This window comes from Trachurus trachurus, assembly GCF_905171665.1.
Source record: "Trachurus trachurus genome assembly, chromosome: 6".
NCBI classification, from domain to species: Eukaryota; Metazoa; Chordata; class Actinopteri; order Carangiformes; family Carangidae; genus Trachurus; species Trachurus trachurus.
Genome location: NC_139897.1, coordinates 16350602 through 16368654, shown reverse-complemented (window position 1 = coordinate 16368654; position 18053 = coordinate 16350602). Strand labels below are relative to the sequence as shown.

Sequence of the window (18053 nt, the reverse complement as noted above, 5' to 3'; positions counted from 1 at the left end):
GTGCTGTGTTGATATTACCTTGTCCGTAACCAGATGTGTCCTCATGACATGTTCCCTTGTAACAGCATGTTTCATGGATGAGTTGCTGCCTCCAGAGATGTGAGAGCTAGACAACGAGAGCTGTTGTGTGTTAGCTCTATAGGTGTCCAAACAGTTTTCACTGATGCTGAATTAAATGTTCTTTATTATTGATTTTGTATTATTTCTGTCCGGGTGTTGGCCTGGCATCTATTTCTGAAAAAAAAAAAAAAAAAAAAAACCCAAACAAACAAAAAAAAACCTTAAAGATCTAGCGACATATGTCACATACAATAAATAAAAACCTTCAGTAGTTGTAGACATTTCAGCTCTTGGTTTTAAAAGATGCAATTGAAGGATTTGGCTCTGATCCATTGCTCAGCTGTGTGTCACATAGAGTTCATTAGCCCAAACAGAGAGGGCAGAACACGTCTAAGATACAGTATTGGAACATTGCACTTGAATGATGGTGTTTGTACTACACACACTGATTTTCATTTCTCATTCTAATGTGTCATTTCAAATCGACAGACTGTTTCCACATGTCACACACTTGTTGTGACAAATTGAATCAGAATACCCTACAGGTTAAGTCTTGTGCTTATCTTATGCTACATCCTAGTACTCCTCTGATAAAACTGTAGGATGAGCTTTCCCTGAAATTGTATATCATTGATTTCTTTTCTTTTTTATATATATATATTTTTTGGGGGGGCTTTTTCGCCTTTAATGGACAGGATAGTTGAGAGAGAGAGAGACAGGAAGTGGGAGGCAGAGAGGGGGGATATAACACGCAGGATATGGCCGTTCAACGCGGGATTCGAACCGGGGCTGCCTGCAGTGAGGACTATAGCCTCAACACATGGGGAGGGTGCTCTACCAACTGAGCTAAACACCGCCCCATATCATTGATTTCTGACAGGTAACACTGCTTAAAGCTGGAGCACAGGTAATAATGACACAATAACTCTATTTATTTATCTATAACTTTAAAATCAAAGTTGACAAAATGTATTAAAAGCAAACTAATAACAGACAAGAGGCTTAGGACAACAAAATAACAACAGAAAGCTGGACAGTATGGTCAGATAAAAGCAGAACAGCTGGCGAGAAAAGACATACAGTATACTTCAATATTAAAAACAATTAGAGAAAGTAGTGGGTACACTAAAAAACAATAAAAATGACAAAAGGGCAAAGAAAAGACCACATCACAACACATTCTGCTAGCCTTATTCTGTCCAGCAGGTTTGGGATCCTGACGACAAAAACACGGTCACCTTTAGATTTAAGCCTCAAATTTGGAATAGCCAGAAGCGCCTGCCAGATGGCTCATATGGGGTTAACGTTTCTGTTATTTTGCTTGGGGCGAGGCCCTGGCATGCTTTGCAAGTGATCAGTAAAATCTTAAAATCAATTGTAAAATGCACAGGGAGCAAATGAAGAGAAGAGAGGAGGAGGGTGATACGATATCTGTTGTGCTGCATTGTGAAATAGTTGGAGGCAGGACTAAGAGAATCATTTAGCAGATCAGGGTGTGGGGGTTCGTGTTCTTATTGTAGGAAGCAGGACTGGGCAACTTCTGTCATGTGTTGTTCATAACCTGGATGTTAATCAAACAGTTCTTGTAAATTTCTGCTGATGGATTTCACATTTGAGAACACGGACCAAGGGCACTTTGGATGAACTCAATAGAGTTTGGTGGATTGAGCAGTATTATTATAGGTTGGTCTAAGGCTAAGGATGGGAGTACAGAGGGTTATATTTGAATGCTTTTGAAAATAATGATTATCTAATGTCTTTGCTGGTAGCATAATGACTTAAGCATACGGTAGCCAGGGAGAGTAGAAAAAGAGCCAGAGACAGTCATTCATATGTCAGGCAGGCATTAACATGCACTTTCTGCTCACTTTTACAAACTGAGGCTTTAATTGTACTCTGTGCAGGGCTGTAAAAATAAAACAGTATTAGTTTTCAGTATATCCTAAAGCTGAGTCTACTCCCACAGGTCTGCAGATTGAGACAGAGAAGCATATGCAACTGTTATCAGTCTGGACTCTGGCCAACAGAAGGATTCCCACAGAGCAGAGAGCCAACAGAGGATACAAGGAGAAGACAGGCAGTTCATTTAGTCTGTCTGTCAAATAAACCCCAGCTTTTCAATAGCCGACTGAAAGCCCAGCGAGCACACGTGTTCATGTACAGTAGACCTATATCTTGTTAAGTGTGTCAAATGTATGACCCTGTTTACAAGGAAACAAACACATTAGCAATACTAGTGATCTGTTTTATCCTTTTAGGGCATTGGTTAGGACTCTTAGTTCTCCTCCCCACATCCAGTCAGAGCACTGTTAATTAGTGCATATGTCATCTGGGCAGCGACAGCCAGAGGTCTTGGGAGATGGAAACGGGGCTGTGTGAGAGTCATTACACTCCATCATCTCAGCACTCCTCTCTTCTTTGACTTCACTTCACCACTATGTTTCAGTCTCCTTTCTCTTCTCTGTCGATGCATCACTTCTTGCTAAAAGGCAACAACAATACCCTGTCTCTTTCTATTGTGACTGGATGCCATCTGTGCCTTTAGAGATACTATAGTCATGTCCTGCCCCATGCATCATCCTTGCCTGCATAATCACGAACAAACACACACAAACAATACATCTTAATTAGTAAGGCACTTTTGGGACGTGTCTTGAATTCAGATGTGGAATGACGTAATGTGTGTTTGTGTTTGTTTCCACACAGTCGACCTGCTTGCACTCAGTTGAACTTCACACTTCTCACTGGCTTGTATTTTTTTTTTTATTATTTCCCAAACAACCTGGAGACTTAACCCCGAAGTTTTAAATTCTCTCCAAGTGTTATGCATTTAGCCTCATTACTGGTGCATTACAAAACAGAATATATCATACTAATTGTGTTTATTATTGCTCATGAAGATCTTCAGGCCAGACTTGTTGATCAGTTTGTGCAACTAGTCAAGAACTATTAAATGTTAGCCCTGTAACTTGCATTAATGTACCGACTCACAATTTGTTTTTAGATACATAATAAGGTCAGCACAATAACGCCCCGTGTTTCTATTTAGTTTTATTCACATTCACATTAAGTTTAAATTGTAGTGTTAGTCATTGCACAGACTATAGAACTGTAAGAACGGTTGCATTTGTTTTTCATAGAGGGATTAAGACAGACTTTTACCTAGTTACTTTTACTCACTAAATGCCTAATGACACACGTTAGTTTTAGATCACCAAGTCCAGCAATTAATACACAACCTTTGCCATCTCTCACACACCTCTGTCCATGGCTCTGTGGTGCTCCACAGTCGTGACCTTGGGTTTTCTCTAATCTCCTTCAACAAGCTACTATTGGTCAAGTCATCCATCACTTAGGTCTCTAATTTAGGCAGACAAATAATCAAGGCTTGGGCTTTGATGAAAGCCTGTAAAGACGAGTGGGAGACTGAGGAGAAGAATGTTGTACCCCAGGGTGTCTGATCTCATCCAGAGTGTGAATGTGTTCGACATGGGGGGACTTTGATAAGACACAAGGCCACACTGGCTTCACATGTAAACAAACGGGAAAACAACAACACATGCACTTTGGGAGAAGAATGTGATTCAGCACTCCTCATGAAAATTTGCATTTTTACAGATCCCCTGCAGTCATTCTTCACGTCACACTGCTGCTATACGTTATGTTCATGCATCATGTACTAAATTAGTGTGAGTGATTTTTTTTTTAACCAAAGGTACTAAGGTACTGAGAGGAGCTATGATAGTTGTAACTCTTATAGAAGAGTGGCTTATTTATGGAAAGAAATTTCGATGACAATACGCCTTATATATATTCACTACAGCACTTGGTTCTCAGCAAAGGTTGTTGTGATTTCTGCAGAAACTGAGCCCTTTGATTGAACACGTACACACTCACGCACGCACGCACACACACACACACACACACACACACACCACACACACTTATTTCTTTCTGCAGAATTCTCTGTCTCTCTCTCTCTCTCTGTCTCTTTCTTTCTCTGTCTGTCTCAAATACTTTGGGTGTTGTATCCAGACTCTGCATTGCAGTTCAAGGCACAACTGGTGAAAAGGGGCAATTCATTCATAGGCTTTACTTGCATATCTTGGACACTCGGTGGCACCAAGAACACAAAACAAATACCTCAATTGAGGCAAAATAAACTACATTTATAATAAGTACCATGGTATCTATCACAGCATTAGGGCAAAGGAATTGCTAGTAAGACACATTGAGAGAGAGCAGGAAAGTAAGAAAGAGAGAGATAACTGCTAACCTGCAGAGGCTGAATAGCATGTAAACAACAGAAACACCAACAGCTAGAAATTAGACAATACACTTACTGCAGCATGTTAGCACAGCAATAAAAACCCTGTTAAGAAATTAAGGGTTTCTCTCCACTGAAAGCTAGAGGGCTTTTAATTTAAAATGGTTACAGGAAGGGTTGAGTTTTTATTAATTTGTAATGCAATCATTTTAACATGACACACAGGAGTGGATCAGAAGGAAGCATCAGACTAAAATATGGCGAGCTATCAAACAGGAGAAATTAGAAATAAAGGTCTGTCTCTGATACAAGCCTGAGGAATTTGAGGAAATATGGTTGTTGAACACTCTGGATAGAGATGGGAACCCAGTTTTAAATTATTCCCAGGAGTACATTTTCAAGACTGTACTGTATATCGATAAGCTCTGACATCATCGGTTCTGGTCTTGGTAGTGGAGAATTTAAAAGAATAGATTCATATCTGTTGTTGCTACTGTACATAAAAGTTCTCTCATTTTGTCTTTGATTAAGACTTTCATCTATGATGCGTTTTCGCTATTACCAATTCAGAACAGAGAGCTCTTTTTCTCTCTCTTACCCTGTGTGTGTGAGGGGGCCTGGGAAGCTCTGTGTCTCGCACATTGTTGCACTGCGACGCACACATACACATACACACACACACACACACACACACACACACACACACACACACACTGGGGGAAAGTGGTAGAGAGAACTAAATGTTTGAGTCTTTGTATTGAGTTGCAATGATATCTGCTGAAGTTGACAGGCTAACCAGCTGGCCCTGTCCTGTCTTGTAATACCACTTTGTACCTCAAGAGGTGTTAGTGTGTCTCTGTAGTATCCAAGTTAACTCACAGTCCAACATGAGAAGATGAAGAAGTAGTAATTGAGAGAGGGCTATAAGCTATAACCCTGTGTTGCAGAATTTCTCTCTCTGCGACATTCCTCCACTCTTTCCTCGAGCTCAGCTATTTTATGCTGCTGCTTCAGCTGCTCTCCTTCTCCCTCACGTTCTTCAACCTACATGTAGACCTGTCATCACTGCACCTTCCTTGCCTCTTTGACTGGGCAGACTTGGTACAATCATCATTGTTAGTCTCACAGTGAAACATACTATAACCCACCTGTTGCATAATCAGGTTGCAAGGTGTACGTACATAAAAGATTATTCCACGATCAATGCAAGTTTGTCAAGATGTCAACAACTGCACTATGCTCAAGTAATTCAAGCTAATGCTAGTTCAAAGTTAGGGTGAGGGCTGAAACTTGGTTGTGAGTAGCCAGTGTTACATTCTTGACTACAGCAAATAGTATAAATATTGTACCCTTCATCCATCAGATTTCTAGGTTAATTTTGCAGTTTGTGCAATTTGCAGTCAGAAAAGAGCCTCAGCCCCTCCCTCTCTCAGAGAACATAAAGCAGCCTTTGCTAGGGGTGGGCTAATCGATCTAAATATCAATACCACGTGAGTATCAAAACTAGATTGATTACCCACTAAAACCAAAAAGAGAACAACTGTGTGCAAACAACGTGCTGTTGTCATTAATCTGCATGCTACTTCTCCCTTCACTGCTACTGCTGTCAGAGACCCGTGTCAGGTGAACAAACTCGTCGTGTGCATGCGCAGCTATACGTTAACCCTGACAGGTGTCAATCAATCAGACTGACAGAACAAGGCATAGCAGAGACAAAGAGAAACGCTGTATGGACCTATTTTTTTTTTTTTTTTTTTTACAAATGTCAGTGAAAATGCTGCAAACAAACTACAATGTATGCAAGAAAGTTGTTCGCAACTGTGTTTTAACACATGTGGTTAAGTATGCAGCTCAAAAAAAAAAAAAGTCATCAATAATTTAGTGGTGATGAAAATGTATTCAGACTTGATGCTTCATTCACCTCAAAAATCGTAACACCAATACTTTTTTTTCTTTTAAAAGCAGCTTATGTAGTGGAAGAACTGTGTATCAGGATACCCTGTATGGATTGAATCCAGATTTTGCAGTATCGCAAACCCCTAGCCTTTTCCTCTGCATAACAGGCAAAGTTATGATGGACATCCTGTGTCGGTTCATAATACTCACTTGATAATGCACCCTTAAAGTATCAGCGAAACCCTGCGTGTGTGATTTCAGAGCACAAGAGTATTTTCTATTTCAACAACATGAGTGCTGATTGCTGAATAAGAAAATGACAAGGTCATTCTGAAATTAGCAAAGAGACTGCTTTGAGCTTTTTTGCCCAGGGTCTAAGACAATCTGTATAAAGAAGGTACTTTCTCTGTTTGGTGCTCGTCCCACTCACTCTAGTCTAGATACTGAAAATTGCTCTATTTTGCCACATGCAGAGCTGAGTTATAGTTTAATAATAATAGTTTATTTTTTTCTCATGCTAAAGCTCTCACTCCTGGGAGGGTGAGAATTAGACTTAGTTAGGATTATGTTGCACTAGCTAGCAACCTCCCCCAGTCACTCTCTTTACTTTCTGTGAAGGAAGGGTATTTGAACCATTACTGCATTTTATGTCATAACAAATACGCATAGTTTTGAACCCATGGTCAGTACTGTATGTTTGATAATAAAACCAATATGGAGCATACTTGTTGGAATTGGCTGTTTTGGCCTGAATATAAATAAATAAATAAATAGATGGCGTCCTGTTTGAGCAGCAGACATTTATGTCACCATGAACTCACATTTTCACATTTAATAGGCGTTAATGAGTCAAACAAAATGTGTAAATCAATCAGGTGTACTGTAGCTGGATAGTATACTGTTTGGGGTGGGAATTGAAGACTTATTATGATACCATAGCCATTATGGATTCTGCTTACTGTAGGTCTTTTTTACTTGATTACCTCAACAATTCCTGATCAAATATTGATATGAAGAAATAAGGCTCATGCAAGTATTATATTTTTAACACAATGTAGAAACAGGACGGGTTAAGAGACACAAGTGGTTCAGCTGTGGAAGACTTCCAGTTGCACCGTCCTTCTATGAAACAATAATTAGCCCTATGTCCTTAAAGCAGATATCAGTGGAATGTTTTTGTTAATATAAGTCCTAAATAGTCCTATTTTCCGTCAGCAATCACTTACATGAAGTATTTCAGCCTAAACACGAGTCTCTCCGTCACTCTGCTCTGCTGTAACCCGAGGAGAAAATTTTCCTTGTGGGATACAAGTGTTATCCAATGAGGAGAGAGAACGGCATGAAGGGCTGTGTGTGCAGCCAAGGGATGCGCGTGAATGTGGTGACGTAGCACGAGGACCAATTGATGCCTGACAAGGGCGGGGGCTGCTAACTCATGGTGCGTTCAAAGAAACTCATACTTTGTGTTTTTCCTTCCTGTGAAGTCATACCAGTTCGATCTGGTACGAGTTCACGGGTCGGAAGTTACGAGTGGCCGTTATAGGGAACTTTCACAGACAACAGGATGGTAAAAACACGAGCTACGGGTTACCTGGAACGCTACCAAGTCGTAGTTGTGACTTGAAGCTGTAACTTACGGTTTCAAAAGCCTGCCTTGAACAGAGCATTAGCCAAAACGGCCGTGAAGCTGATATCTGCTTTAAATTAAGGTTTTACTGCGGATGCTTCATTGATTATCAGAGCAGAGTCAGCTCTGTACAAACGGGTGTAATGAGATGCTGGCAGGAAAGGAGACATGATTCAATGGACAGGTACAGTAGATGGTACTGTACATGGTATAAACTGACAGTGTTTTATTTACTACATTAAATGTTTTCTTTTAAACCTTTTTTATGAGGGTTTAAGCAAACTCCTTTTATACACATATGGACAAGGAGGAGATTAACAAGGACAAGTGATGCACAGAGACTCAAGGACCCACAATTACATAAACGTACACCTTGTGCTGTCTCCTTGAGAACTTTAAACAAGGTTATTCTTCTCAACAATATCAACTACAAGTACTGCAGATAAGAAAAATGGCCAGTTGCCCTTCAAAATGGGACCACATCCACAATTGTATACGTGGGGGTAAAAATGCTACATGTGCATCGTGTGTACGATTGATAGAGGACTTCTTGCAATGTAACATTGAAAAAAGACATACAGAGGGCCCAAAACATACGTAGTGGATGAAAACACATTTCAAAAAGGTCAAATAAATAAAAAAATAGCGAGAGGATGCCTCTCAATACCAACTCTCTCTGTATAACCCTAAGCTGGATGAAAAGCCCCAAGGTTAGGCTGATGAAACAGCAGATATTTTCTTGCTTTTGACCTTAACCTAAACATTGTCTAAATAGAGGCATGGTGAGCAAAGCACTTGCACAGACACAATCACAGCAGATGGTTTGGTTGCATTAAGACCTACTAACAGCTAATACCTATCCAAAACTTTTGTTAGTTTTAAACAAAAAGTGTTGTTTTTCCTGCACACCAACAGTCAGTTGTTTATCAGACTTTTATAAATGAACAGTAGAAGCAGAGGAGCAAGTGTATATGGCATCATGACTTTTGTTGCACTCTTGGCAGGGGACGAGAGGCTTGTTTTGATTCCGGTGTAGTGTGCACTGTCCCCACAATAGAAATACTTCAACAGCTCAGCGATATAACAGTGCCCAGACTCCTGGAGGTAATAAGGTTTGTTTAAATCCAGTATTAAACAGGAGATCATGTTCACCTGAAGGAGCCTTTTTTCTTTTATTTTCTTCTCTTTTTTTTGTTACAGCTTACTCTCCATAGCGGCACTGTATTATTTTTTCATGTATTAGTTTTCACCTTCTATAATTACCTAGTCACTCTCAAAAGTGACTTTCATAGCTCTGAGTATTTTTGATTGAGTTTAATCTCTCAAGTTCTACACAAGGTTAATGATATACAAGGACATTTTGCCATGATTGAGCTTGTTTTATGACCATGACTTGTGTTTTTGAGGTGAACCCTCAGGCATTATATTGTGTCAACAGCAGCAAGAAATTAATTCACATTACAGATGGAAGCCTCAGTGTCAACACGCATAAAACCTTGATATTCAAAATGTATTGTGTACGTGTGTATTAACATGCACACATTTACAATAGAGACAGTTCAATAGGCTTTGAAGGAATGTCAAAGGTCTATCCCATCAAGTATTATAATGACTTCTGATACTTTTTAGCTATGAAGTTACACTTCTGTGTAGTTTCTATCTGAGCATGTCTTTGTTCAGCCACTGCTGTGTGACTGTTTGGAGATCTCTCTGTTTTGACAAAATTGCCCCAAGTGGCCTTCTTAATCCTAAACCTTCATTTTCTTCACCCCTCCATCATCTCTCTGTGTAATAGAAAAGACAATCTCTCAAAGTGAAGCTGGAGCTCTTCAAAGCTACATTTGATGTTAGGTTTTGTTACACTGGGGAACAAGACATCTTCAGTGATAGCGCATTAGAAAAGTGGCCATTGGAGGTTTGGAGCTTTAAGATGTTGCTGCTCATGGCATCTTTATTGATGATACAGATGGAAAATAATTGTCACTATCAATGCAAACCACTAGAAACTACAGCAGAGGTCTTCAATAGGGGGTCCGCGGAGGTGCTGCAGGGGAGTCATGGAATTTTTGGTTGATCAGGCAATGTTTTATACGGAAGCCGAGAACGGCCACGTCCATAATAATTTTTTTATTATCGTTTTCTCGTGATAACGACTTATTAATTCGTTATCTCGAGATAACAAAGTCCGTTTTCTCGTGATAACGACTTATTATTTCGTTATCTCGAGATAACAAAGTCCGTTTTCTCGTGATAACGAATTAATTTATTTCGTTATCTCGAGATAACAAAGACCGTTTTCTCGTGATAACGAAATAATCATAGAATGTGTCGTTGACATGGTTGCCTAGCAACATGTTTCCCCGGTGCAATCGCTTCTGCTTACGGGGAAGTAGCAGCTGGTTAGCCGCTGTATGTTCGTAGCAGGAGGCTACTAAAGCGAGTCTGTTGGAAACACTACACATCTACAGATCTAACGTAACAGAAGAGATGTTTTCGTGGGATAATTGCTCAGAACCATGTGTAGAACTCAAATCAGTGAGCTGATTAATGTGATCACATCATCCTGACTTCAGCCTTCAAGAGCTGCCACTAACATTAGTCTGCTCTGAGGAGCTGTCAACAATGAAGTACCGGTAAGTTACACTTTAACGTTAGTTTGTTTACTGAGCTGGGTTTATTTAAGGGGCTACAGGTTAGCATAAACACATGAGAGTTGACTAACTTACGTTATGGCAGCTTCAGCTGTTAGCTAGTTGCTGCTCAGATAAAGCTCATGAACACTGCTGTCTTGCCAAATTAACATTAGCCTACATGTCGGTGGTCGCAGGCAACAGGTGTCTGATGGTTGGAGATAAGGTTGTGATTTCTGACAGCAGCAGACAGTAGCTAACGTTAGCTTAGCTGAAACAGGATAGATGGGACCACCGGCCGGTAGCCCCTTAAATAAACCCAGCACAGTGACGTTATTCAAACTAACGTTAAGTGTAACTTACTGGTAAGTTATTGTTGACAGCTGGTGTGGACAATAACCACACCAGTGAGTAGAGTAGACTGAAGCAGAGCGATAGATAGATGTTATATCTATCGCTCTGGACTGAAGTTAACTGCCCCGAGCTGAACAGTAGCCTCCTGTTGCTAGGCAACCATGTCAACGACACATTCTATGATTATTTCATTATCACGAGAAAACGGTCTTTGTTATCTCGAGATAACGAAATAAATTAATTCGTTATCACGAGAAAACGGACTTTGTTATCTCGAGATAACGAAATAATAAGTCGTTATCACGAGAAAACGGTAATAAAAAAAATGTATACGGACCTGGCCGTTCTCGGCTTCCGTAGTTTTATATCTTTTAGTTTCCACATTTATGTTTCAAATAAAAACGTCATTTTGAATAGCTTGTCTGCATGATTACAATGCAGTTGACAGACATTGTTGATATTGGCATTGGTGAACAAGGTCTGTTTATAAATGGCAGAGGCACAGCTACTCTACTCACTGTATTGTACACAAAAACATGAATATATCAACCTGTGTGTTATTTCAAAAGCTTATATGCACAATATCAAGCTACGTTTATACATGGTACTGGGCCTAGTACATTTTTTTAAAATATAGTAGGGGTCCCTGCTCAATGTCTCTGTCAGTGGTAGTGGGTCTAATTGTGTGGCAAAAACTACAACTAAACTATTAGAGGCCTGATGACACTGACATCCAGAAGTGGGGCTCCTCCTGCTCTGAGCAGAAGTCTGAGCACATATTATCTGTAAATTGATTTTATTTTGACCTGTCAAAATAGTTGGAGTGTTAGTTTAGTGTTTTGCTTACAATTTTTTTCAGCAGTGGTGCTGTTGTGCTGGTATCCATGAGGGCGTGACACCGGAGTCGGATGAGCTTCAAACATTACTTATTTATTAACTTACGCACTGTATATCCTGCCATATTGACAATTTACCTTGTCGCCTGCGATGCTCACGTTTACCACGTTACTGTCACTTTCTTGCTGCTCAGTCGTTACACACTGCCCTGTTTGCTAAATGAGCTTTGCTACACTAACATTGATGTCCTTGAGGAGGAGGATTTGACGCAATAGTTCAACTCCAATCTAACACTGGGTGTTGTTGTGCTCACACAGTTACAGTATAGGGCTGGATTATACAACTTCAAAACAGTCACCCCCATCACCAGCTTTGCTCTGGGTGAATGCAGACTAACTGTGCAACAGTTGTCTAGACTCTAGACTATATTGTCAACTTTGTAAAATTCCCAGTGCATCCAGGCCAACTGAGATAGAGGCCTCCCAGAGGAATGATGAGTAATCAGAACATTTATGGTTTACAGTAAATGATTTTTTGCTTGCTGGGGGTGATACATTTTAAGAATGGCTGGATTTAATCATCCAGTTTACAGTTTCACCCAGTTCCCACTTCCCAGTGTTGAGTCGACTAGTGCTCTTGGCATTGTGTTGCCGCTGATGTCCCTGATCTGAATGCTAATATAGATGATAATCGAATAAAAATCCACCTACTTCTGTATTGAAGGTCTTGTGTGCGACTGCTGATTGTATGCAGACTTGGTCTTGCAGAGAAAATCCTCTGATCAATTTCAAAACGGAAACTGACATTCATTTAGAAATTCTCCAGAGTGATGTACCAGAAGGACGTCAGGGAGCAGTGAGTAGAAATAATATTTCTCAGTGAGTTGCGTGCTCTGCATAACTTCTGTCTGAGCTCACTGCATTGTTAGATACTGCTGAGCATTCACCCTGTGTCCATAGGGTACGAGAGTAGACTGCATCTGCCCTGGACTGAATTGCACTCGATGTAACCAACCAGGCATTCTCTGTGTTTTAGTTTGTTTTTCTTCATCAGCTGCTGAGATGAAATGTGCAAGGAACTGCAAGGATCATTTGTCAGATCCTCCTTCTTTCCTCTGCTTGTTTTTTTCCGTTTACGAATATTTTAAAAGTATCTTAGCAATAGAGTTACTGAATACTAAAATAATACTAAAAATGCTTTTGGATGTACTGATGTGTCAGTCAGAGCTGCCTGCATGCATTCGAATCGTGGCGTTTTGCTGGGAGAAGCTGAGGAGCTTCTCAACAGTTCTGTTTGAGTGTCACTGACATAGTGGTGCTGAACAGGATGGAGCTGAGGTTCACAATCAATATAACAGGCAGCAGTGATTGATTTATTACTTGTGGGTTTTGCACACTCCCTCTCCCTCTCTTTCTCTCTCTCTCCCTCTCTCTCTCTCTCTCTCTCTCTCTACCTCTCTCTTTCCCCTCTATCTCCCTCCCTCTCTCTCTCTGCCATCTGTAGCTCAGGCTCCACAATGTGGCAACTAGAGGGAAGTGCTCTGCCCATCCACAATAACCATAGTCTTGGACAGACCAGAAAACAGTGTAGTAATTAATTTCTAGTGGTAAATTTAGCATTGTATACCCAATGTATGATATTAACAGTTAACCAAAGTCTATCTTATTTCTTAACGTTAAGTTGTTTATGGAAAATAGAGTAGGGTAGCACAGAGAATGACCAGGACCATGTGGATTTTGTTTCATATTTTTGCATCTATACCTATGAATTGTCGATTTATCACTGGAGACAGAGTTGCAGCAGCTGTTGGGGGAGCAGTTGCATATTGCTCACTTTAATGTCCAAGGCATAAATAATGCACACTCAAATGTAGACTCATATTTATGTCGCTGAAATATCTGTCAAGAGAGTGTTTCTGTAAGAGCTTTGGCTTACATTAGGGTTTTGTTTAGTTTAGCATGATAAGTACCACTGGCTCTTACGGTGACCTTTTGTGAAAAGTAATGGAAATGCTACTGGACCAATGTGAACTGCTTATTATATGAAAAGGCCTAGCTTTTCCCCTGGGCGTAACATTGGAAGTTCAATAAATGCCTTTCTGATGAAAGTGATCCTTGTTAATATTCCAGTGCATTTTTCAGCACCTAAATGTTATATTTATGCAAATCAGTGAAATGTTATTCTTCAATCTTTGTTTTACGTAACTGTGGCGCAAAATGCAATATTTTGAGAAATGATCTGCTTAACCTTTCCACCTTTTTCTCTTGTGTCCACAGAAGTGTATGAAATTCAATGTGGATGCTCCTATCTGGCGGTCCAAACAGCGGATCCTGTGTACGCTTAACCAGAGCCTGAAGGATGTACTCAACTATGGCCTGTTCCAGCCGGCTTACAATGGAAAGGCTGGCAAATTTCTGGATGAGGAGAGACAGCTAAGGGAATACCCATTCCCATCCATTGCTCCTGTACCGTACCTTGAGGTGAGTGTGGATCATGTGTATGTATGAGGCTTTAAGGAGCAAGAGAAGTAGCGAAGAAGAGGTGGTATACACCTACACCATATATCCCCTGCTGTCCTCCAAGTAATGGTTAGAGGGTGAGGGAAAATGTATTTCCTTGAGAATTCTAGTTGTCATCTTATATGATTTTATTTTATTAGTTCTCAGATTCCAAAACTCAGGTTTGAGAAAGTTAGATTGACACACCAAAAACACCTGTCATCCTCTTTGAAAAAGGCAAGTCGTTATGTTAGATTTTCTGTTTTGATAAATTGGTTTGTAAATTGTAAATGAAATTCCCTTCTGTTTAACTCATAATGACCTACATTACAGCATCATGGATAAAGCTGGGTATCCCTGCTTAGTGTTATAACAAAGATGATGTTTATTATTGTTGTATGTATTGTTTAAAATCTGACAGTTGAGGGCTCCTGGGATTTTAGGATTGCGTTATTAATCTAGTCATAGAGAAAGAATGAATTTAGCATTTCAGACTTACGGTTGTTAGGCATGCTGATATTTCTGTCTTAAAGAGGCAAAATATAAACTAAAAGCATGGTGTTGGTTGTCATTGTAAGTCATCTTGTCATTAGTGAAGAGTATCTCCTCTAATGTTTTTGAAGAGACAAGCAGACTCACACACATGGATGTGCGCATAACTGCACATACACTGTGCTTTTCTGATCTGATGTGTCAATCAAACCTAGCAGCAATAATAACCACACTCAATGACAATGTATTGTCTGCGGCAGCTGTCATCTGTTAGAGATAATTGTAGTGCTTGTCCATCATGGTTTGTGATCCATATACAGATGTGTTGCTTTACACACAGCGGTGTAAAAATGTCATTTAGGCCATTTTTGTTTTCTGTAGTTTTATGATGTGTCAAGAGATGGAGAACATAATAAAGATTGATGATAATGATTTACTTCCCCCCTTGAGCCTCAATTTTAAGCCAATCCCTGGTGTATTAGGAGACACTGTTGTCCCAACGAGTCCCAGTTTGCTTTTGATATTCTAATACAGTCATCTCTTTAATAAAAAGCCTGTCACGTTTAGTACAGTTTTCACTACATCAACAGTGTCAGAATGTATAAGCATATCGCAAAGTCTTGTCTCTCTTCTCTTATTATCATTCGTTTTTTTATTTTACACTTCTCTCTGCCGTGAAGCTCAGACCAGTAGAAAACTGCAGTGATGGTTGTCCTTCTGGAAGTTTCTCCCAGCTCCACACAGACCTCTGGGCTCAGCCAGAGTGACCCCCAGGTTCTTACAGTAGTTGTATCTCCTAAAAAGGTCCTTCTCCCCATGTTGGTCAGTTCAGCTTTAGTTTCTTTCACAAGTATGATGGAGGCCACTGAGCTCTTGGGAACCTTCAATGCAGCAGATTATTTAGTATCTGAGCCCTAACACAACCTTGTCACTTAGCAACTGAATAACTTTTTGGGTTTTGCCCTGATTTGTATTGTCGGCTGTGGGATTTTGTATAGACAGGTGTGTGTCTTTCTAAATCATGTCCAATCAGTGGAGTTGACCCCAGGTGGGCTCCAATCAAGTAGTCTACAAAGTAGACAAATCTCAAAATGATCAAAAGAAATGGAAGGCACCTGCACTAAATTCAATTTGCCATACAGTAGCAAAAACGCTGAATATTTATGTCAATGTGATGTTTCAGTTTTAGAGGGTTAAAAAGGTTTTTATTTAAATTCTTATTTATAAGACCTTGGATTTGCAAGCTAAATACAATAGAGATGGCTCCATTATGACACTGCCAGTCATTGTAGAAGCTAAACGATGAACCATTGTCTGAACCGTTATGACTTGAACTCTGGGTATGGGACTGGGGCATACAAGACTAGAAGGAGTTATATTTCTAGTCAAAGTCCTTGCATAAAACATATTGTGCCTTAAATATCTGAGATGAAAGTAAAGAAAGTGAAGTAAAACCAGTAAAAGGTTTCTGCAAGTGGTACTGTATATGCCATGAGTGAACAGGAGTGACCTGCTATTCACCAGTGGCATAATGTTAAGCACATGCACATACTGCAGAGACGTGTGCCATCAAAACAACTGTATAATTTTGTATGAATATGAAGAAGTTAATTTCTATTAAGTCCACTGAGCTTTCATTTTATTAACTTTCACCTGCACATTTCTTATGAAATCTTAACTCCGCTTTTTCGTTTCTTTGTCCGTTTTACTTCTGAAAAATTCCACTTGGTTGTGGACCTACAGTATCTTTTGTGTATTTGTGTGTGTGTGTGTGTGTGTGTGTGTGTGTGTGTGTGTGTGTGTGTGTGTGTGTGTGTGTGTGTGTGTGTGAGAGAGAGAGAGAGAGAGAGAGAGAGAGAGAGAGAGAGAGAGAGAGACTCTGGTACTACTCAGTGGGAGCTCTGTGTGTCATTGATTGACCAGCAGTTATTCCCTGAGGCCTGTGGTGTGTAGAGATGATTGACAGGTTTGGATTAGCAGCTGAAAACACTCTGTTCTGTCACGGATTTACCCTGTTGGTGAAAACTACATAATGGTGGAGAAACAGATGTGCATGTACTCACACACACACACACACACACACACACACACACACACACACACACACACACACACACACACACACACACACACACACACACACACACACACACACACACGATTGCACGCACACACACACACTTGTGTGCAGGTGCACAACACACACACAGAAGTGAGATACATTGCAAGTCCAGAGCAGTGAGAGTTACAATTTTTTAAAGCTATTACAGGCTGTCAGTGTTCAGTGAAACATGTCTATTAAACAAGCAGCTTGCATCACACACAGTGAATGATGTGGCTTTTGACAAGTGAGAAAATGGCAAGAGCCCAGAGCTGTAAAGTATAGGAAATAGAAACTGAGATGGATGATTTTGCAGTAGTGGAAGCACAAGTAAATCAAGAATTTTGGGAGTTTTGTTGAAGGAAAATCATGTAATCAATACTTGATCTGCTATGTATTCAATAGGGCATGTAACTTAGTGTAGGTAGATACATGTAATCCTATCATTGTCCACCATCTAATAATAAAATAAGAATTATTCCACTCATTTCATCCAAAAATGATTTGATGTTGTTTGGTCTGAGGAGCTGATAGTGTGTGAGAATTAAAACTGTTGTTGAGCAATCAAGACATAAACCAAAGGTTAGGAAAAATAACTGACTTTCCTCTAATGTTTGTTCTTGTTGTCTTTCAGTTCCGCTATAAAAGACGTGTCTACACACAGACTCACCTGGATGAAAAGCAGCTGTCTAAGCTCCACACAAAGGTAAGAGAAAACACCCGTGTCATCCACATCTAAGGAGCTTTTTCTTTGTGCAGCCTTCTAAACTGAGTCAGTGACACATACAGTATGCAACACAATATATGAAACTTGTTCACTCATTTATCAGTGTTTGATTCATTCATAATTTAAAAAGAGCCAAATATTTAACATTTATTGATGATGATGATTTAAGTCATTTAAGTCATTTTGATTTATAACTTGTCTCATATTCTAATATGTCACTTCGATCACACATTGTACCATTCCTGTGTATTAATTCCTTCTGCCAGACCCTCTGCAATGTATGTTTCTTTCTTGTTGGCCTGAAAAGTAATTCAGTTCGTCCTTGGTGGTTAGGCAGAGTTATAGGCCACAGAAAAAAAGTCAGTACAAACTGGCAAACAGGGCAGGCAGGTGGTCACAAACACTGAGAGAAGAAGACAGATACTGGCGGTCTGTGTCCCAGTCCAGGGGCAGCATCCTATTTTAGCCTATGAAGGATTTGGTCTAGCAAGGTAGGCCTTGGAAACGGTCAGAAAGAGACCAAGCCAAACAAGCCTACAGTGGATTTCTGCTTTGTGTAATCTT

At 40.0% G+C, this 18053-nt stretch overlaps 1 protein-coding gene across 1 annotated transcript in view; it reads left to right on the top strand.

The window, feature by feature from the left end:
- shank3a (SH3 and multiple ankyrin repeat domains 3a) overlaps positions 1 to 18053 on the top strand; it is a 150576-nt gene that overhangs the window by 28543 nt on the left and 103980 nt on the right. The window contains 2 exon segments of the mRNA XM_083974021.1: positions 13948 to 14151; positions 17397 to 17468. Of these exon segments, the coding sequence (XP_083830147.1) occupies positions 13948 to 14151; positions 17397 to 17468 (276 nt within the window).